The sequence below is a fragment of the Pungitius pungitius genome, chromosome 2, assembly GCF_949316345.1.
Source record: "Pungitius pungitius chromosome 2, fPunPun2.1, whole genome shotgun sequence".
NCBI lineage: Eukaryota > Metazoa > Chordata > Actinopteri > Perciformes > Gasterosteidae > Pungitius > Pungitius pungitius.
The window spans coordinates 9,152,129-9,176,797 of NC_084901.1; the positions used below are offsets into that span (position 1 = coordinate 9,152,129).

At 41.9% G+C, this 24,669-nt stretch overlaps 1 protein-coding gene across 1 annotated transcript; it reads left to right on the top strand.

The window, feature by feature from the left end:
• Positions 1–1,351: 1,351 nt before the first annotated feature.
• Positions 1,352–24,669, top strand: LOC119210235 (mucin-19-like). The gene is made up of 46 exons (XM_062560329.1): positions 1,352–1,463; positions 1,782–1,826; positions 2,253–2,478; positions 3,301–3,430; positions 3,586–3,649; positions 3,793–3,875; positions 4,359–4,551; positions 4,649–4,774; positions 4,860–4,980; positions 5,103–5,238; positions 5,314–5,391; positions 5,502–5,571; positions 5,719–5,856; positions 6,070–6,219; positions 6,799–6,893; positions 6,972–7,104; positions 7,453–7,696; positions 7,899–7,939; positions 8,054–8,142; positions 8,419–8,573; positions 8,671–8,809; positions 9,005–9,109; positions 9,219–9,413; positions 9,776–9,848; positions 9,930–10,096; positions 10,287–10,443; positions 10,753–10,863; positions 11,062–11,203; positions 11,392–11,420; positions 11,599–11,643; positions 15,343–15,486; positions 20,008–20,088; positions 20,228–20,428; positions 20,885–21,126; positions 21,309–21,495; positions 21,667–21,889; positions 22,231–22,391; positions 22,564–22,633; positions 22,773–22,882; positions 22,970–23,001; positions 23,084–23,237; positions 23,313–23,350; positions 23,475–23,582; positions 23,781–23,820; positions 24,000–24,108; positions 24,313–24,669. Exons 1-46 carry the CDS (start codon positions 1,370–1,372, stop codon positions 24,494–24,496), a joined length of 5,658 nt encoding a protein of 1,885 aa, XP_062416313.1. The 5' UTR covers positions 1,352–1,369; the 3' UTR covers positions 24,497–24,669.

Sequence of the window (24,669 nt, forward strand, 5' to 3'; positions counted from 1 at the left end):
AATTCCTCTGCAGAGTTCTCCACATGTCCCACCTCTTTTTGTGTTACTTCTAATGCAAAAAGCTGACACCATCTTTGACTACCATCTCTAACTGACTGCAGGCACACATTGGTTTTGTATCCGGGGTCAAGGAATAAATAAATAAATAAATATATATTTAAGTATAGACATATGCATTCAAGTTATTCAGTAGTAGTTTGAAGCTATATGAAGCAATGTAAAATACTTAATTCAACATTTTAACATGTTGTTTTTTTTTGTTTAATTTAGTTTTTACCTCATTCTTTAATCAGCACCAAGTTAATCCAGTTACATTTATATAGTTAGGGCCTGAGCCGACTGAAAGTCGGGCGAAGCCCTATTATTATTGTAGAAATTAGTATTATTATTATTATTTCACCACTTCAAACGCACTTTTGGGGACTTTATCGCATTCAAAAACTCTGGAATTTTTCCATGCCTTCAGAAGTGCGAAAAAATTAGATATTCTTCGAGTCCTGCAATTAGGGCATTTAAAAAAGTGCTCCCTCTGGGGAAACTTTTTCCCACTTTTACCGATTGACTTCAACCTTTGCACACAGGTGCTCTTGGATGTGCTCTACAAAAAAGTCAATCATGGTATGGAAATGCGCCTACCGTTTTATGTCCGCCATTTTGAATTTTGTGAAAAACACGTTTTTGCGAACTCCTCCCAGACGCTATGTCCGATTCAAACGAAATCTTCAGCAAAATGATCCTTGGCTCAATGCCATCAAAAGTTATTGAAAGAATGTTGATATCTCTTTTTTCATTACAGTTTGGTTTTATACAGTAGTCTAGTCCAACATCTACACAAGCTAAATTGGAAATCAAAATTTAAATATACAGGTGTTGGGTTTGCCTTATAGATCTCGCAGCCTACTGGTGCGTTGATCAGCCATTAGTCTTTTACTCATCAGTGATTTAAGCCAAGAACCATTTAAACTAATTTTGCTGCACCAAGTAAAATCGTTGCCTGGAGAATCAACCGAGTATCTCCAGACTACTAATTTAAACATGACGTGGAACGGTCCGTCAATTTTCAATGTTGAATGTTGTCATTGATATGTCTTAAAAGGAAAAGCATTGTCTGGTTCATCAAACCAGAAAAGAGCTTCCCCTCTTTTTACAAAATATACTTTATATTTTACCCATTATGTGTGGTGGGTGACTTAAATATTTACAGGTTGTTCTTTTTATCTAGCAGATCACTTTGGGTTTTAAATGAATATGTCAAGTTCAATGTTTAATTTGTTTTCTTCTTTCTATTTCTAGTTCCTTAGTTTATAGTTTCTGAGTACCGGCGGGGCGGTGCTTTTTTTTTTTAGGATTAACACTGCACATATAAGCCATGTGGGTTGTTTGTTTCAACTGCTCTCCTGCAGCATCAGGCAGCATGACAACCCAGGGATGGATTCTGGCATTCTGCTTTTCACTGGCCTCAGGTATGACCACTGCAAAATGATGAGGATGCAATATTTAAAGTCTTGCCATTCTGAAAAAGGATTTTTTTGTGATGTTTTCACTACATGAGCAGATGTGAATAAAATATGATGTAAAAAAAATAATAGGATAAATAATTAGTTGGCACTGACAAAATATTTCTTCCAATTATGAACAACTTTTCAAATAGAGGCAACTGTGATATGTAATGCTTACGCGCATAAATACGCATTTGGTAAAATGATATCATGTAAGTATTCATGTTATTAATTAAACTCATTATTAATGTTTACTTGAACCATGACACATTTTTCTTCTAGTTTTTGGCACAGTGGAATTGTTCAAGACCAAAGAAACACATATTTGTGAGTACAAACCAATCAATGTGTGATATTTATCAGTTCACTACACATATTCATTTTTGACATTATTGTATCTATCGTAAGTACTGGCTACATTGTTTTCAGGTTTTCTGAAACACATGCTGTTTCATTGTTTGGCTGTTGCATTTCACTAGTTTGTTGTCTTACAAAAAATTGGGATTTGTTGTTTGGACTTGAAGTAAAAGTTGAGCTTTTGGATTTTTTAAAAGACTCAAATTTGTTATTCAATGTATAATGAATGAATAATCCATAGACAGGGTAAGGAATATTGAGTACACATTGAACCCAGAAATTTAAATCTCATTCCAAGATTATAATGTAATTTCATTTACTTTTCATTTACTTTTCTTAATTTCTGACCTAACATTTGTCCTTATTATCTAGTATTAATCCCTTTTCTGTATGCAGACACTTGCAGGACATTTGGCAGCGGGGTCGTCCAGCCTTTTAAGGGGGAGACTTACTATGTTCGGTCCGACTGCCCGTTCACACTCACAAGCTTCACCGTCAAACGGGGGGAATATTCTGTCAGCATACGACGAGGACACAACGGGCTGTTGGTCCAAGTCGAGATCATCATCAACAAAGTCACAACACTTTTGAAGAATGGCCACATCCTGGTGCAGAACAAAAGGTTTGAGCCCAAGCAGAAAACTGCAGCCACACTGAAAACAAAGTAATACGTAATGCAGAAAAGTATATTTAATCATACTCTTACCCATACTCTTTCAATTAAATGGACATTTCACAATCCTTTTTTTTATTTTACCTGTCACCAATCCTCCCTAATAGCCCTAATCCTAAATCATTATTAGCTTTGAGTCTGGGACATTGTATTGTCAGTGTTTTGTAAAAAAAAAACATACTGAGTCAAGCTGTTACAGAGTTATCACTTAGGGACTTATTTTGGGGAAGTGGAAACTGTAATAGTTCACCCATTCCATCTTTAATTTCAAATAAAAGTTGAACGAGTGAGAAGACTTAGTCCAAAGTGAAAACAGCTATTTCAGGTCAAGTGGTGGTCATGTAGTTGTTCCAATAGTTCATTGTTACTAGCTACATCGATTTTAATAATTGGACCACATCCTCCACTACTCGCAAAAATGTGCATTTTACACAACTACAATTATTATAAAACTTCTGTTCCTAGTTTGTTGAGATTTTTGGACACACATCATTTGAAAATAAGAGTAGCATGTTGATTAGCTGAGGGACATTCCACATCGATTATAGCTAAAACAAGAAATTTCTTTTCTTCCTATAGTTTAAAAAAAAGTTGGGATACATTACATTGAAACTTGAATTCAATATTTCCTCATTGTATTCACATACTTTTACTTAAATGCCATTTTCACTGCAGGATTAATAGAATAGTATTTTAACAATGTAGCACATGAACTTCACTAGTACCCCAAATATTTAATAATGTATTCATGTATTTATTATGTCTTCATAGTGTTTCCCTTCCATATGACCACACCTACCAGCATATCTTTAAATACGGCATCTACACTAGACTGAGAAGCACGGTGCTTCCTTTCACTGTCACCTGGCACAATGTACATGGGGGAATAAACTCTATGTGGGTAAGTTGACTTTATACAGTCGGCTCAACACACTCAACAAGAGCATAGTTACAGTAAGACAAATGCATGCACGCATAATTAATTTATTAAGTTAATTGGATCATCCAACACTAAACCTGCCCACTAAAGCCCATTTGTTTAAACTTGTTGTTAAGGTGACACTGGAGTCAAAGCTGAGCGCCGACATGTCTGGACTGTGTGGACAACAAAAAGTCGCGGGTATTATTAAATGATTGGAATTGAGGCATCGATTGTTGTTATATAGCAGTAGTAACATTATAACAAGTGGTACAAATTTTAATAACGAATACATTTGTTTGCATCCAGTTTGGTTTAACAACAAGCATTTTTCATGACATCAGCCCCCAGGCACGAGTTGATCAGAGACAGCAAGCTTGATGACCACAGATGTAAAACCAGAGATCCTGTGATGGAAAAAAATCATGTGAGTTAACAGTTGTAATGATTAAATAATTTCCAACACAGCCAAGTTCATGCTGTGATACTAGACTCCAGTATGCTATTGGTAAGGTTCTGCTACAGCTACTTTCTATATTTTTTTCACTCATTGATCTCTCTGAAAAGAATTCCCACTTTTATTGATTAATTAGTGACTCATAGGAAAAAGAAGACGCTTAAATTCAAATAAGAAACATAAAACAAAATAGAATACATAGACATAGCAGGTCAAAAATAAAACCCATGAAAATACAACAAATAATATTAAGATCAGTAATCATCTTGTCAGTATTCTCTTCAAAGATAAACACAGCAGCCGCAGCATCTCCATTGTTTTCTGTTCTTTTCTACATCATTGGTGGAGGGTAGATTTGTTAAGACAACAAATAAAAAAACAAAATAAGTGAACAATCCATATTACATGTCCTAATTCCAGATAATCAAGTGGTTTCCCTGATTATATTTGCAGATGTGCGGTCAATTCTTTCGGAAAACCAAGAACTGTCTGCAAGACAACAATCGTCACTATCACCGACTCTGTAAAGAGAACATTTTTGGCTTTGAAAATAGCCAGAGCATCTACTGTCCTTTGTTCCAAGAAGTTGCAAGCCAGTGTAACCAATCAAGAATCAAGCGATTTTGGAGACGCTTAACCAGATGCGGTAGGCACCCCAAAATTAAAAAGATCTTTGGTATGATAGGACACTCATTAGTGAACAGCACCTGATGTTATTGCCAATTTTCTCTGGTTTAATACAGCGAAACCAAGTTGCCCAGGAGACCTGATTTATGAGAAAAAGGGTCCAGCATTTATTCCCAGCTGCTCAAACCCGAACCCTTCACCCTTCTACCAGGAATTCACTGAAACCTGTGCCTGTCCAAAGGGTGAAAGAGCACAATCAGTCTTTATAATGTAGCTGTAGTTTATAGCTTCAATGAGACTAATAACATGGTATTATTTTTATTTTAGGTAGTGTTCTTGATAATGGTGCAATTGGCCATCACTGTATTCCTGAGTCCGGCTGCTCTTGTGAATTTGCTGGAAAAACCTACGGAAACGGAGAAATGCGAAGTTCCAAGTGTCAGTCATGGTAATATACTTCAAACTTTATTTCAACCTTACAAGATGGTTCGGAGCAAAATAATGGTCTAGAAACTGTTTCTTTACCTCTCTTTTAAGTTTAATAAAATGAACCATGTTTTCTTTACACAGTACGTGTCATGGTGGGAAATGGCGATGCTCAGAGAACCTTTGCCACAAAAGATGTGTCATTGAAGGCCAGTTTGTGACAACATTCGATGGCAAACAATATGTCCTCCCTCAAAAATGTTCATATGTTGCTTCACAGGTAATTTTTCAAATCCAAATGTAACATTACAGAACACAACATTTTTATGATACTAACTAGTCTTTTACATTAAAGGGTCCCAGCTGGATAATAATAATACATTTTTCACGAAAAGGACTCTTTCTTAGAAAGATTACGGTTCAGCTCTCAGAGGTACAAACAGTCTTTTAGGAATTCATTTTAAAATAACTATCTTTCAAAAAAAAAATGTAATGCAACAGTAATATGCTTTCAGGGAATATAAACACCTCTTTCTTTTGCAGGAACTGTTTGTATTCAAAAAGAACAAGGTTTTGTTGAATGGGCATGAGATCACTGAAATCCATCAATCTGGTAATGAAAATTAAACGGAAATGTAGTTAATTACATTATTTGGCTGGACTTTATTTTAAATGTGTATTACATCTACCTGCCTCGCAATCCATTCATTATGGTTAATTTACTCGGCCATCAATTAATTTACTGAATTCTCTCCCATAGGTCATGCTCAGATTTACTGGGTGTCCTCCATGTTCGTCCAAGTCCACACAACCTCTGGTTTAAACTTCCAAATTCAGCTGTCTCCTGAAATCCAGCTGTTCATCGACGCACCCGACAACTCCAATGACAAGATCAAAGGTGAGGACCACTGTCTAGAGACAGGCCAAAAAATATTCCTGTTGAAATTTACTTTTCACTTTGGGATTCAGTTTCATACGTACGACCTTTATGCAATTAGCGCTGTGAGATTAAACAGATAAAAGAAAATAATGGGTATAATCTAGGAAATACAGAATATTTTCTTTGGCATGGACCAATATGATTTGTAATCATAGCCAGTATGTCTTTTAGGTCTTTGTGGCAATAGCAACTGTGACACCACAGATGACTTCACCACCAACAGCGGGATCATTGAGAACTCAGCTGAACCCTTTGCTCTGTCCTGGAGTTTGGGTAATTGTCATGAGAACATACCCACCACCTGCACCAACCGTGAAAATGGTACGAATTAATAATACAAATGTGTTTGAAATATGTTTGAGATTCTGTCTGTATGTCTCTCCTTTGTTTCAATTTGAGAACTACTCATCCGATTGACACAATAGTTGCATGATGCTGAGGACCGCAGGGGATCCAGTGTCAAGATATTGGCATTTTTTTGTTGGTAGTGCATATTTACACAGTGGGTTGTGTTTACTGTGGCATTGCTACTAATTGCAATAATGTATGTCATAGCAGTTGTATTGTTACCCAGGACAAGGAAGCGCAGTGTCGAGAATAAAGCAGTATCAGAGGCCCAGCAATGGGCCCTTGTTCTTAAATGGCACGTTTTAGAAGGGTCTCTGTGTATATGAATTCATACTCATACATATTACTCATTACTATTACTCATACTCATACATTCATACATATTTGATTTGTCTACCAATCAAGAATGAGAAGTTATATAAAATAATATAGATCTTATTACTCAACTCTGTTTGTAAAACATCGAAATTTGTTCACTAGCTTGCTTGTAATATGATACCAATATGCAATCCAGAGATTAAATGAATTCAATAATGGTTTAAACTTTTGTAGAGAATTATGCTCATGAAAAGTGTGCAGTGTTGAACCAACCAACTGGGATATTTTCTGAGTGTCATCCTTATATCCCAACGGATTCCTACTACACGGTAACAATACTTTTGGCCCATACCAAATCCGTTTTAAGTTTAGGGGTTTCAGAAATTAACTTAATGACTTTTTTCCAGGCTTGCATCCAAAGAATATGTAACTCTGGCAGAAGTCAGACACAGGCCTTGTGTATTAGTCTGGCCAGCTATGCCAAAGCCTGCGCCGCTGTGGGTGTTGTTATTGGTGACTGGAGGAGAAACACGAGCTGCGGTAAGTTTAGTTTTCAAAAGTAAACAACGTATTCTGTGTGCATCCTCCCACTTCATTTTCTAGAGTTTACTGAAAGACACAATGGAGGTACAGTTTGTTCGACAAACTAAATGAACTCAATCAAATTTGTTGCTTTTATGAAATTATGAGATGTAATTTTCTTTTGTGATAATAATACAATGATGATTATTTCGGATTGCAGAATTTTATGAAAGTAAATGTTAGGGATTCATACAAAATATAGTTTGAGACAATGCTGTTGATGAAAAACAACAGGAGTCTAGATAAAGAAAATGTCCCGTTTAGTAGATTGAATAAATCATTGGTACATTTAATGTTCTGTCTCAGAATTAAAATGCCAGAAGAACCAAGAATTTTCCTACAGCATGCATACCTGCAACCGCACATGCACTTCTTTGTCCGGCTATGACATCCGCTGTGATATGGACGACGATCCTGTGGAGGGCTGTGGCTGTCCGGAGGGAACTCACCTGAACCAAGGACAAATTTGTTCCCCAAAGGAAGAGTGTGCTTGTACTTACTACGGTGGTATTGCAGACCCGGGGCCTGTTGTTATCTCTGGTCAACAATGGTGAGTTGATCATCTGAGTATTTACAGCCATAGTCTTTAATAATAAGAACGGTAATGGTTGGGGTGATTACCCGCTGTCTTCCTTAACCACGTCTACCCAATGCTCTTTTAGTGCCCTCGATTGTAGCGTGTCCACCTTTGCTGGACACATACTGAAGCAAAATTGTGTTATATCTCAAAGCAAATATTGTGTCTGTTTTAGCAACTGCAAGAATGGAGTATTGAGCTGTTCGCCCGATTGTGGTGAATATATATTCTTTAATCATAATCATATCAACATCATAGTTGTCCTTTGTTATCTTAGTTCCAATTTTTCAACTCCAAAATATCTACCTGTTTGAAACATATATCAAACAGATTGCAGAAATGGGAAGGTGTGTGTTAGTTGCTCTGAGGACAGACATAAGAGGATTCAGAAGTCCTGTGACTATATCAGCAAACCAAAGGTAAATGGATATATTAAATGATTGTATTGGATTGTTTGTCTATTTATTTGTATTTATTCTTCAATGAAAATATGACTATTTAATAGCATAAAGTAGAGATGTTTTACGGTAATGTGATTCTCTTTGTGAACATTTAATGAGTGCCGTTGCTGCTGAAATCTTACCTTTAAGTTAATGTTTTTTATTATCATGTTAAAACTAATCCACGTTTTTTAATATTGTGGTGGATAAAACATTTCCCAAAAATACATTAATTTCCTTTTCTGTGATTGGCAGGGTACCAGTGAGACCTGTAAGAGTGGCTGTTACTGTCCAGAATACCAGTATGAGGATCACCATGGGAACTGTGTTTCACTTGATGAATGCACCTGTGTGTTCAGTGGCAAAACATTCAAAGCAGGACAGCAAGTCAACAGCAACTGTAAAACATGGTAACACCCCAACTCCTACTTATTTGTTCAAAGGGTCCTATCTCGCCATACGCTGATGAATCTGTGAATATAAGGTTGACATCACTCTATGTTACAGTACCTGTTATCAGGGTCAGTGGCACTGCATTGAGAGGCCTTGCCCGGGACAGTGTCAAGTTTACGGAAATGGACACTACCAGACCTTTGACTCCAAATGGTTCCGCTTTTCTGGACAATGTCTGTACACACTTGTGCAGGTAAGACCAAACAAGAAAATAGGAAGGAAATAAACTCATAGTAAAATAGGAAGGAAATTAACTCATAGTAAACTCACGCTCACACGTGTCTCCAATGCATTGTCGTCAAAGGACATCATCCAAATAGTAAAGAGCTATTTTATTTAGACGATAGTTTGCCTGATTTTATAAACTTTTAAACTCTTCTTTCTCGAGGATTCCTGTGGGAATGGAAACGGCACCTTCTCTATCGGAGTAGAGAGTGTCCCCTGCTGTGAGGAGGCGCTCACCTGCTCTCGCAACATCATCCTCGACCTGAAGGTGATTTTTTTTTTTTACACACATATCAGTCAATAAATGTCTAGTCACTTGTTCAACACTTACATTTTATCTCATAACCCGAGATCTACTCTTTTATGTACCTAAAAAGGGCCAAGTCTCCCTGACGCTGAGCGACATGCAGGTGACCAGACACCTCTATAAAGGCTGGACTGGGCAGGAAGATTCACTTTACTTGGTACGCACTTTGGGACTCTACATTGTAATCTCAGTGCCGAGCAAAGGGATAACTCTCATCTGGGACAAACACACCCGGATCACCATAGAGCTGGCGGGTTCATGGAAGGTGAGTGAAAAGGATTTTAAAACCTAGCCATTTATATACATAATTTACCATTTTGATACTTTAATTGACAAAATAAAAAATGGGGGGATGATTCTAAAGTCTTAATTGAATTTGAAACCAACATTTTATATGTTTCAACTTATGAATTTTCACAGATTTATTCATTTAGGAAACACAAATCATCTCAAATTAAAATCAAAACAACTATGAATTGGAATTACTGACTTTGGAATTATTAAGACTGACATTTTATCGTAAAATGTATTATTTAATTGAACTAAAAGCTACATTCTCCAGCAGTTACATTCCTTTGTTACTTTTCCAGAACTTTCACATTGAATTTCTAACCATCTCTCCTACAGAACCGAGTGTGTGGCCTCTGTGGGAATTTCGACTCGAATGAGATGAATGACCTAATTATAAGTGGCTCATCAGGTATCTATGTGTTTTCTTTATTTTATGAAGGACTTTTGTAATGGTGGTCGACATAACAGCCATTAAATATATTTTTTCTAGTGTCTGGTCCCTTGGCATTTGGTAACAGCTGGAAAGTCCATACACCTCCTTGCTCTGATGTGACCACTGAGATATTTCCATGTGAACGCAACTCCTACTGCGCAGCCTGGGCCCAGCAGCGCTGTATGATCCTTACAGGAGAAACATTCAGTGAATGCCACCTAAAAGTATGCATGTTACATATTTAGCACAGCACAAACAACAAGGTCAGGTTTTAGACTGCTAAAAATCTGATGAATTTCCATATCCAAATCTGTCACAATATGAAACCATCCAACTATTTAAAGTAAAAGACTCTTACCGATAGCCCTTAAATGTGTAAATATAAACTCTATCCTGTTTGTTTACAATCCCCAGGTGGATCCAGATCCCTACTACGATGCCTGTGTGCAGGAGTCTTGCTCCTGTGAGTCAGACGGGAAGTTCCTCGGCTTCTGCACAGCTGTGGCTGCCTACGCAGAGGCCTGCAGCGACCAGGATGTGTGTGTGAATTGGAGGACACCTGATATGTGTCGTAAGTTAGGACTTGTTTTCCCTCACTAACAAAACATGAACTTTATTCTAAAAGACACTAAACATGGTAACTATACCGTAACATGATTTAATGATTTCTGATTCAAAGCAATAAAGACTTCATACATATTAGATAATATTTTATTAATTTAGTGTTTCTGTCAGAGACCTGACACAGTGTAAGGCAACTACTATAATCAACAAGTAATGTGTTGAAAAGTGTCATAATTATTACTTTACTTGTTTATAAAATATAAACTATAACGGTATATTTCTGTAAAGGTTTAACCTGTGATCATTCAAACCATAGCGGTATACTGTGACTACTACAACAAGAAAGGACAGTCTATCTGGCACTATGAAGCCTGTGGTGAGATGCTTTCCTGTGGCAAAGAAAACTACATCTCTCACAAGCTGGAAGGTAACCAAACATTCTTATTTCTGTACAAACAGCAACATTTAATGTTAAACCATGGTAAGGTAAAAACTGAAAACAATGTCTTTCTGAAAACCATCATATCAATCATAATATAGGGTTCAAATCAGTTTTTTTTCTATTTGAAACCAAAGGAAACCTTAGCACTCTTATTAATACACATTTTGTTAATTTTTGGAAAAGGCTGCTACCCCAGATGTAAAAAGAATAAGCCATACTATGATGAAAACACTGGTGGATGCACCAGTTTGAGAAAATGCACCTGTTACTTTAATGGCACTGTCATTCAACCTGAGGAAGTGGTAGTAATAAACGATGTTTTATGGTAAGTTGGGCTGATGTTTTTTGCATTTCTGTGCATTTTAAAAGATTACCATAATCACACATATTTGGGTCATTTTAATATATATAGATTTCAAAATATGTAAATGTACAGTATTTCCATATAATAACATGATTACTCATTATCTTGACAACTGGATGTTTCTCACTTTCTTACTTAATTATTTTCAGCCACTGTGAGAATGGAGCCATGAACTGCGGTAATTATCAATTTTATTGATGAACCACTGCCTTTACTATTTCATTTGTTTTAGTAACGGAATCACAGACCTATGGAGTAGTTTGTGTGTGACGTTGTGTGCTTTTAAAAGAGTATTTGTATCAAAGCAGAACCTGTTTTTAAAACACCAAAGCTCAATTCCACCTCTTCTTCGACAGACCCTTCAATGTCCACAACTCCAACATCCAGCACTCCCACCCCTGATTCCACACATATGACTCGAACACGCCACACGCACACCCCTACTGAATCCACACATATGACTCGAACACACCACACGCACACCCCTACTGATTCCACACATAGTCATGAGACTCAAACACGCCGCACACACCCCCCTACTGATTCCACACATAGTCATGAGACTCGAACACACCACACGCACACCCCTACTGATTCCACACATAGTGATGTGACTCGAACACGCCACACGCACACGCCTACTGATTCCACACATAGTGATGTGACTCGAACACACATCACGCAAACGCCTACTGATTCCACACATAGTGATGTGACTCGAACACGCCACACGCAAACGCCTACTGATTCAACACATAGTGATGTGACTCGAACACGCCCCACGCACACCCCTACTGATTCCACACATAGTGATGTGACTCGAACACGCCACACGCAAACGCCTACTGATTCAACACATAGTGATGTGACTCGAACACGCCACACACCTACTGATTCCACACATAGTGATGTGACTCGAACACGCCACACACCTACTGATTCCACACATAGTGATGTGACTCGAACACGCCACACAAACCCCCCTACTGATTCCACACTTAGTGATGTGACTCGAACACGCCACACACCTACTGATTCCACACATAGTGATGTGACTCGAACACGCCACACACCTACTGATTCCACACATAGTGATGTGACTCGAACACGCCACACAAACCCCCCTACTGATTCCACACATAGTGATGTGACTCGAACACGCCACACGCACACGCCTACTGATTCCACACATAGTGATGTGACTCGAACACACATCACGCAAACGCCTACTGATTCAACACATAGTGATGTGACTCGAACACGCCACACGCAAACGCCTACTGATTCAACACATAGTGATGTGACTCGAACACGCCCCACGCACACCCCTACTGATTCCACACATAGTGATGTGACTCGAACACGCCACACGCAAACGCCTACTGATTCAACACATAGTGATGTGACTCGAACACGCCACACACCTACCGATTCCACACATAGTGATGTGACTCGAACACGCCACACACCTACTGATTCCACACATAGTGATGTGACTCGAACACGCCACACAAACACCCCTACTGATTCCACACATAGTGATGTGACTCGAACACGCCACACACCTACTGATTCCACACATAGTGATGTGACTCGAACACGCCACACACCTACTGATTCCACCCATAGTGATGTGACTCGAACACGCCACACACCTACTGATTCCACACATAGTGATGTGACTCGAACACGCCACACAAACCCCCCTACTGATTCCACACATAGTGATGTGACTCGAACACGCCACACACCTACTGATTCCACACATAGTGATGTGACTCGAACACGCCACACACCTACTGATTCCACCCATAGTGATGTGACTCGAACACGCCACACAAACCCCCCTACTGATTCCACACATAGTGATGTGACTCGAACACGCCACACACCTACTGATTCCACACATAGTGATGTGACTCGAACACGCCACACACCTACTGATTCCACACATAGTGATGTGACTCGAACACGCCACACGCACACGCCTACTGATTCCACACATAGTGATGTGACTCGAACACGCCACACAAACCCCCCTACTGATTCCACACATAGTGATGTGACTCGAACACGCCCCACGCACACCCCTACTGATTCCACACATAGTGATGTGACTCGAACACGCCACACACCTACTGATTCCACACATAGTGATGTGACTCGAACACGCCACACACCTACTGATTCCACCCATAGTGATGTGACTCGAACACGCCACACACCTACTGATTCCACACATAGTGATGTAACTCGAACACGCCACACGCCTACTGATTCCACACATAGTGATGTGACTCGAACACACATCACGCACACGCCTACTGATTCCACACATAGTGATGTGACTCGAACACGCCACACAAACCCCCCTACTGATTCCACACATAGTGATGTGACTCGAACACGCCCCACGCACACCCCTACTGATTCCACACATAGTGATGTGACTCGAACACGCCACACACCTACTGATTCCACACATAGTGATGTGACTCGAACACGCCACACACCTACTGATTCCACACATAGTGATGTAACTCGAACACGCCCCACGCACACCCCTACTGATTCCACACATAGTGATGTGACTCGAACACACATCACGCACACGCCTACAGATTCCACACATAGTGATGTGACTCGAACACGCCACACAAACCCCCCTACTGATTCCACACATAGTGATGTGACTCGAACACGCCACACAAACCCCCCTACTGATTCCACACATAGTGATGTGACTCGAACACGCCACACACCTACTGATTCCACACATAGTGATGTGACTCGAACACGCCACACACCTACTGATTCCACACATAGTGATGTGACTCGAACACGCCACACACCTACTGATTCCACACATAGTGATGTGACTCGAACACGCCACACACACACGCCTACTGATTCCACACATAGTGATGTGACTCGAACACACATCACGCAAACGCCTACTGATTCAACACATAGTGATGTGACTCGAACACGCCACACGCAAACGCCTACTGATTCAACACATAGTGATGTGACTCGAACACGCCCCACGCACCCCCCAACTGATTCCACACATAGTGATGTGACTCGAACACGCCACACGCAAACGCCTACTGATTCAACACATAGTGATGTGACTCGAACACGCCACACACCTACTGATTCCACACATAGTGATGTGACTCGAACACGCCACACACCTACTGATTCCACACATAGTGATGTGACTCGAACACGCCACACGCAAACGCCTACTGATTCCACACATAGTGATGTGACTCGAACACGCCACACAAACCCCCCTACTGATTCCACACATAGTGATGTGACTCGAACACGCCACACGCAAACGCCTACTGATTCAACACATAGTGATGTGACTCGAACACGCCCCACGCACACCCCTACTGATTCCACACATAGTGATGTGACTCGAACACGCCACACGCAAACGCCTACTGATTCAACACATAGTGATGTGACTCGAACACGCCACACACCTACCGATTCCACACATAGTGATGTGACTCGAACACGCCACACACCTACTGATTCCACACATAGTGATGTGACTCGAACACGCCACACAAACCCCCCTACTGATTCCACACATAGTGATGTGACTCGAACACGCCACACACCTACTGATTCCACACATAGTGATGTGACTCAAACACGCCACACACCTACTGATTCCACCCATAGTGATGTGACTCGAACACGCCACACACCTACTGATTCCACACATAGTGATGTGACTCGAACACGCCACACACCTACTGATTCCACACATAGTGATGTGACTCGAACACGCCACACAAACCCCCCTACTGATTCCACACATAGTGATGTGACTCGAACACGCCACACACCTACTGATTCCACACATAGTGATGTGACTCGAACACGCCACACACCTACTGATTCCACCCATAGTGATGTGACTCGAACACGCCACACAAACCCCCCTACTGATTCCACACATAGTGATGTGACTCGAACACGCCACACACCTACTGATTCCACACATAGTGATGTGACTCGAACACGCCACACACCTACTGATTCCACCCATAGTGATGTGACTCGAACACGCCACACACCTACTGATTCCACACATAGTGATGTGACTCGAACACGCCACACGCACACGCCTACTGATTCCACACATAGTGATGTGACTCGAACACACATCACGCACACGCCTACTGATTCCACACATAGTGATGTGACTCGAACACGCCACACAAACCCCCCTACTGATTCCACACATAGTGATGTGACTCGAACACGCCCCACGCACACCCCTACTGATTCCACACATAGTGATGTGACTCGAACACGCCACACACCTACTGATTCCACACATAGTGATGTGACTCGAACACGCCACACACCTACTGATTCCACCCATAGTGATGTGACTCGAACACGCCACACACACCCCCCTACTGATTCCACACATAGTGATGTGACTCGAACACGCCACACAAACCCCCCTACTGATTCCACACATAGTGATGTGACTCGAACACGCCAAACACCTACTGATTCCACACATAGTGATGTGACTCGAACACGCCACACAAACCCCCCTACTGATTCCACACATAGTGATGTGACTCGAACACGCCCCACGCACACCCCTACTGATTCCACCCATAGTGATGTGACTCGAACACACATCACGCACACGCCTACTGATTCCACACATAGTGATGTGACTCGAACACGCCACACAAACCCCCCTACTGATTCCACACATAGTGATGTGACTCGAACACGCCCCACGCACACCCCTACTGATTCCACACATAGTGATGTGACTCGAACACACATCACGCACACGCCTACTGATTCCACACATAGTGATGTGACTCGAACACGCCACACAAACCCCCCTACTGATTCCACACATAGTGATGTGACTCGAACACGCCACACAAACCCCCCTACTGATTCGACACATAGTGATGTGACTCGAACACGCCACACACCTACTGATTCCACACATAGTGATGTGACTCGAACACGCCACACACCTACTGATTCCACACATAGTGATGTGACTCGAACACGCCACACACCTACTGATTCCACACATAGTGATGTGACTCGAACACGCCACACGCAAACGCCTACTGATTCAACACATAGTGATGTGACTCGAACACGCCACACACACCCCCCTACTGATTCCACACATAGTGATGTGACTCGAACACGCCACACAAACCCCCCTACTGATTCCACACATAGTGATGTGACTCGAACACGCCAAACACCTACTGATTCCACACATAGTGATGTGACTCGAACACGCCACACAAACCCCCCTACTGATTCCACACATAGTGATGTGACTCGAACACGCCCCACGCACACCCCTACTGATTCCACACATAGTGATGTGACTCGAACACACATCACGCACACGCCTACTGATTCCACACATAGTGATGTGACTCGAACACCCCACACAAACCCCCCTACTGATTCCACACATAGTGATGTGACTCGAACACGCCACACAAACCCCCCTACTGATTCCACACATAGTGATGTGACTCGAACACGCCACACACCTACTGATTCCACACATAGTGATGTGACTCGAACACGCCACACACCTACTGATTCCACCCATAGTGATGTGACTCGAACACGCCACACACCTACTGATTCCACACATAGTGATGTGACTCGAACACGCCACACAAACCCCCCTACTGATTCCACACATAGTGATGTGACTCGAACACGCCTCACGCACACCCCTACTGATTCCACACATAGTGATGTGACTCGAACACACATCACGCACACGCCTACAGATTCCACACATAGTGATGTGACTCGAACACGCCACACAAACCCCCCTACTGATTCCACACATAGTGATGTGACTCGAACACGCCACACACCTACTGATTCCACACATAGTGATGTGACTCGAACACGCCACACACCTACTGATTCCACACATAGTGATGTGACTCGAACACGCCACACACCTACTGATTCCACACATAGTGATGTGACTCGAACACGCCACACAAACCCCCCTACTGATTCCACACATAGTGATGTGACTCGAACACGCCCCACGCACACCCCTACTGATTCCACACATAGTGATGTGACTCGAACACACATCACGCACACGCCTACAGATTCCACACATAGTGATGTGACTCGAACACGCCACACAAACTCCCCTACTGATTCCACACATAGTGATGTGACTCGAACACGCCACACACCTACTGATTCCACACATAGTGATGTGACTCGAACACGCCACACACCTACTGATTCCACACATAGTGATGTGACTCGAACACGCCACACACCTACTGATTCCACCCATAGTGATGTGACTCGAACACGCCACACACCTACTGATTCCACACATAGTGATGTGACTCGAACACGCCACACAAACCCCCCTACTGATTCCACACATAGTGATGTGACTCGAACACGCCCCACGCACACCCCTACTGATTCCACACATAGTGATGTGACTCGAACACACATCACGCACACGCCTACAGATTCCACACATAGTGATGTGACTCAAACACGCCACACAAACCCCCCTACTGATTCCACACATAGTGATGTGACTCGAACACGCCACACACCTACTGATTCCACACATAGTGATGTGACTCGAACACGCCACACACCTACTGATTCCACACATAGTGATGTGACTCGAACACGCCACACACCTACTGATTCCACACATAGTGATGTGACTCGAACACGCCACACAAACCCCCCTACTGATTCCACACATAGTGATGTGACTCGAACACGCCCCACGCACACCCCTACTGATTCCACACATAGTGATGTGACTCGAACACACATCACGCACACGCCTACAGATTCCACACATAGTGATGTGACTCGAACACGCCACACAAACCCCCCTACTGATTCCACACATAGTGATGTGACTCGAACACGCCACACAAACCCCCCTACTGATTCCACACATAGTGATGTGACTCGAACACGCCACACACCTACTGATTCCACACATAGTGATGTGACTCGAACACGCCACACACCTACTGATTCCACACATAGTGATGTGACTCGAACACGCCACACAAACCCCCCTACTGATTCCACACATAGTGATGTGACTCGAACACGCCACACGCACACGCCTACTGATTCCACACATAGTGATGTGACTCGAACACACATCACGCAAACGCCTACTGATTCAACACATAGTGATGTGACTCGAACACGCCACACAAACTCCCCTACTGATTCCACACATAGTGATGTGACTCGAACACGCCACACACCTACTGATTCCACACATAGTGATGTGACTCGAACACGCCACACACCTACTGATTCCACACATAGTGATGTGACTCGAACACGCCACACACCTACTGATTCCACCCATAGTGATGTGACTCGAACACGCCACACACCTACTGATTCCACACATAGTGATGTGACTCGAACACGCCACACAAACCCCCCTACTGATTCCACACATAGTGATGTGACTCGAACACGCCCCACGCACACCCCTACTGATTCCACACATAGTGATGTGACTCGAACACACATCACGCACACGCCTACAGATTCCACACATAGTGATGTGACTCAAACACGCCACACAAACCCCCCTACTGATTCCACACATAGTGATGTGACTCGAACACGCCACACACCTACTGATTCCACACATAGTGATGTGACTCGAACACGCCACACACCTACTGATTCCACACATAGTGATGTGACTCGAACACGCCACACACCTACTGATTCCACACATAGTGATGTGACTCGAACACGCCACACAAACCCCCCTACTGATTCCACACATAGTGATGTGACTCGAACACGCCCCACGCACACCCCTACTGATTCCACACATAGTGATGTGACTCGAACACACATCACGCACACGCCTACAGATTCCACACATAGTGATGTGACTCGAACACGCCACACAAACCCCCCTACTGATTCCACACATAGTGATGTGACTCGAACACGCCACACAAACCCCCCTACTGATTCCACACATAGTGATGTGACTCGAACACGCCACACACCTACTGATTCCACACATAGTGATGTGACTCGAACACGCCACACACCTACTGATTCCACACATAGTGATGTGACTCGAACACGCCACACACCTACTGATTCCACACATAGTGATGTGACTCGAACACGCCACACGCACACGCCTACTGATTCCACACATAGTGATGTGACTCGAACACACATCACGCAAACGCCTACTGATTCAACACATAGTGATGTGACTCGAACACGCCACACAAACCCCCCTACTGATTCCACACATAGTGATGTGACTCGAACACGCCACACACCTACTGATTCCACACATAGTGATGTGACCCGAACACGCCACACACCTACTGATTCCACCCATAGTGATGTGACTCGAACACGCCACACACCTACTGATTCCACACATAGTGATGTGACTCGAACACGCCACACACCTACTGATTCAACACATAGTGATGTGACTCGAACACGCCACACACACCCCCCTACTGATTCCACACATAGTGATGTGACTCGAACACGCCACACACCTACTGATTCCACACATAGTGATGTGACTCGAACACGCCACACGCACACCCCTACTGATTCCACACATAGTCATGAGACTCGAACACCCCACACGCACACCACTACTGGTTCCATAACCGGGCATGAGACGCGAACATCCCACCCTCACTCCTCTACTGATTCCACAACCAGGCTTGCGACGCGAACATCCCAAACTCACTCCTCTACTGATTCTACAACCGACGGTGCGTGCCATCTACTTCTGCTGCACATGACATCATTTTTTCAGTTTTACTTCCAACATGTTCTTAAAATTGCAGACATTTTTATTTTGTAATTCTTCGTTGACTTTCTTTACCCGTTTTTTGCTCATAAAATCACCAGATTGTAAGTGTTTGGACACAAAGAATTACAAAATCTGGCACTGTGGTGAGACATGGACAGAGGATTGCTTTAAAAAGGCCTGTAGAGGTGGAAGGATAGAGTTTGCTCCAGTGATTTGTCCACTGATGGAATTCCCGGACTGCCCCAGAGAAAAGTTCACAAAAGTCTTGGATGGATGCTGTGAAACATTGAAGTGTGACTGTAAGTGTTTCCATGACTCCCTCATGTATTTCTTTTCCTTCTTTTGTGTTTAACATTTCCTCTACATATCTATTTGTAATTGTGTTTATTGTGGGTGGTTAAACTAAATATTTTAAATCAAAGTATTAAGTGCTGCTCCTTAGAACAGCATCAATTATCTTCATTCTCTGTGAGGCTGTACTTCAGGCTCTGTGATTTGACTTAAAAACCAAAGCCATACCAATATGTTCAAAATGACAAAGTTAGAATGCTGACATTTTGCATGTGTGGTTAATGTGGTCAGCATATTTGTTTAGAGTGCCTGGCAAATATGTTTAGAATTGAAACACAAATTGAAACACTGAGCAGATGATGGCACTAAAGGAATACCTAACAGATCAACAAGTTTAATCCCGTCTCCGAAAAAACATTTGTGTTTTGTTCCCATATCTACTAAAATCCTGTTATTCTTCCTAGGTCGTTGTGAGATATATGGGGACTCACACTACACCACTTTCCATGGTGTTAAGTTTGATTTCCTGACGGAATGCACCAACATCCTGGTGAAGGAGATATCATCACATCCTAGTTTGTACATTTCTGTAGAAAACGAAAAGTGTGTAGAAGGCAGGCATCGCTCCTGTGCTAAAAGCATCACCTTGAAATATAGGGGAACTAAAGCTGTACTCAGTATCGATCCAGACTTCTCTGAAGTAAAGGTGGGATAAAATACAACTCTTTACATTTATTATATGGCATGCCCCCTATATTTTTTTTTATATATATATATACTAATTAGAATGTAAAAAATAATCTTCTGTGATAAAAGATGTTTTTACTTCAAGGCTTTACTATATAAGGAATTAGATATCTGGTTTGATACTGATTTTATCTACCCTAGGTCACTATGAACGGCGCAGTCATAGAGCCACCATTGCAGGCGGCTTGGTTAAGGTTTGAGAGAATGAATGACACGGTGATTATTTACATCCCAGAGGTCCGCTCTTATGTCTCCCTCAGTCAGTCCCATTCCGTAGTGGTCAGTTTGGCCATGGAGTACTTCCAAGGAAAAACCCAGGGACAATGTGGTGAGTAGTGGATTGAAAAAGAGTGTTTTAGTGTGGTTAGTGCATGCTGATATTTCTTTATTCAGGTAATACAATACATAGACACATACATTTATGTGTAAAATGCTAACAGTGGCTACACATATGAATAAAAATGTACTTCAGTCATCAGATAGGACCTCTTTTCTACAGGTGTATGTGGTGTTGGATCATGTATCCGTAAAGGAGGGAAAATGGAGGACAACAGCTGCTGTGATAAGACGGCTTACAGCTGGGTGAAACATCACGAGTCTAAACCGGCCTGTGCTCATTTACCAAGAGATGTAGAATGTCACCAGACGACTGCAGCACCCCCTACAGCAACCACTTTCCTCCCCTGCCCTTCGAGCGCTCTATGTGAGGTGCTGGACCACCCGTAAGCTACACACACGAACACACACACTAATACACACACTTCCTTGGGGAATGGGCGGGAGATTTGAGGATTACTGTGTTTGTTACAATTCATGTCACATGTTCAAGGCCCAATGCTTAGTCGTAAGAGCTCTCTTTGTGACTAATCCAAACATGTAGTGGCAACCACCCAGTGTCACCTATAATACCTTAGTTACTAATGCCCAAGCAGTCACCTGTTACACCTGAGCAACCTCCAAGGAACTGCGTACAAGTGATGCTGCAACCAGCTAGTACCGTCCTAGCAAACACATACTCATCTTGATGGTGTTTAACCATGGCTCTGTGTCTTTGTTTCCTCAGAGCCTTTTCAAATTGCATCAAGAACTTGAAGCGTAAAAAGAGGATCTGCATGTATGGTTCCTGCGATATTGATCGTTGCTCTATACTAATGCGAGCTGCAAATGAGTGCATGAAGGCTGGTGTCTGTATTGACTGGAGAGCACTGACTAATGGAAAATGCAGTATGTATTTCTTATCAATTTATTTACTGTCTTCAAAGCAAAACCAGACAATCCGGGGCTTAACATTCTTTTTTGTTTCCTTCCAATAATATTGATTTGAGTAAAAACTCTAAAGAAGTCTTCTTTAAACTAAACCGACTATATGCTTTAATTGTCCTTGTTCATGTTTCAGCTATGACGTGTCCCAAAGGATTGGTTTACAGACAATGTCGTAACAAGCTGGATGACTTCTGCAATAAAGGGTTTGACAACGCGCTTACTTGCTTTCTCTCGTGACATTTGTTTCTCACTTTCATGAATTGAAAATGTTTCTGCTGTCAATACAATACATGCTGTCAAGATTTCCAAATTCACTTCTTTCCATCTGGTTTGGCTGTACAGAATTGTAAAAGAAGGAGCCCCCTTCATGGAGAGCAGAGAAGGCTGTTTTTGTCCACATGGTCAAATCAAGTCAGAAATGGACTCAGACATCTGTGTGACGGGCTGTCCGTGTGAGTAAAATAACCGAAAAGACACTTACACCGAGACGTTTGGTGCCAGTGCAAGTGTTAATGTGGAGTTTGTGTACTGTCCTACAGATTGTAAAGGACCCCTTGGTGAGCCCAAACAGGTGAGTATCTTTGTCTCATCAGTGCAAAACTACTATCATCCCAAATGGGATTTTAAAATTAAAAAGTTACTTTGTGTTTCAGCCTGGTGACGTCTGGCAGTCCGGCTGTCACATTTGTAAATGTAACAACAACACCGGCAAAGAGGAGTGTCATCTTAAACCTCTTGAGACGGAAACGAGTTGTGGCCCAGTGTCTGTACTGGTGAACAAACCTTGCTGTGGTGAACAGATCTGTGGTAAGCAAATATTTTTAGACAATTTTTTTCCAACGTTAATACTTGAAATAAATGCACATCGTTATTCTCTTTCAGTTAAGAAGACTTGCAAATTTGGTGAAAGAACATACCAGGTACGTTGTATTTAATCTTTTATTAGTCTGTTTTGGTGTTTTGTCTCCCTCTCTCAATTGAAATGAACCCCTGTACTGTATAGTGTTTTGTTGTGATGTGATGAAATTTCTTTGTGTGGTTTAGGTTGGAGAATATTGGTCGGAGGACTCCAGTCCCTGTCAATCACATCATTGCACCTTGGAGGGAATTAAGACTACGATCCAAGAATGTCCCCCAGTCCATTGTCATCCGGTACTGCACAACCCCTTCTCTTGTTCTATGAAGATAGCTTAAGCCTTGTTTTATAATGGAAATTAATTAGTTTTGTTAAGATCTTTTGGATGAATCATATGTGGGTACGTATTGGAATTAAACAGAGTTAGCGGACTAAACTAAACATCCTAAGAACAACAAGTATTTAACCGTCAGCTCTTATATTGTAATCCCCAGGCCAGATTTATATGGGACGACCACAAATGCTGCAAAACATGTAAGTAAAGTACAAAAAATAAAGTATTGAAGTAATTTATAATTTAAATTTGAAAAAGACTGACATTTTAGTTCAAGCCATTTAAGCATTGGATTTTTAAACAATGCAGTTCACATTTTATAGATGCCTTGCTTCTAATCATCAAACTGCCTCTACTTATTAACATTCTCTGACTCCAGGTAACAACACCTGTGCTCCCGTTTTTGGTGACGTTGAGTTTAGCACTACCGACTGTCGCACCATATTGCACGTACCTGTCTGTATGGGCAAATGTGGTTCTGGCTTGCGGTAAGAAGAAATACTCACAGATCTACACCAATAGTTTTGATACACAGTCTGAGGTTTTTGGTGTTTATTCTCGGAACTTGTACCTCAGTCCTGTGTGAATTTTAGAAGCCATTTGTCTGTGCTAATACCTCTTTTTCTCTTGTCTTCCTTCCCTTCCCTCCCAATCTCCCCTCCTCACCTTGATACCTCGGCTCAATGCAGCAGCATAAAGGTAGGCGGGAAACTGAGGGTGGAGGCGGAGAACAATTGCTGTCAGGAGAAGACCTCAGAGACAAAAACCCTTTCTGCGATATGCTACCACCCTGTGACCAACAGAAGAGAGGAAAAAACGTTCACTTACGAGCACATCACCTCTTGTGAGTGCAGGCTCTGTAACAAACATGACTGAAAAGATGTTGTTAGCACAGCCATTTTCCTCCTTTTTTCTTTAGATTTTAACAACAAAACATAAAGCACTCAAATAGTTTGTCATGTGTTGATTAATAATACAATTTCCTGGTTTTATTTCTTCTGAAAATCAATTTCTTGATCTGTTCAAATAAAAGTAATCATTCTACTAAC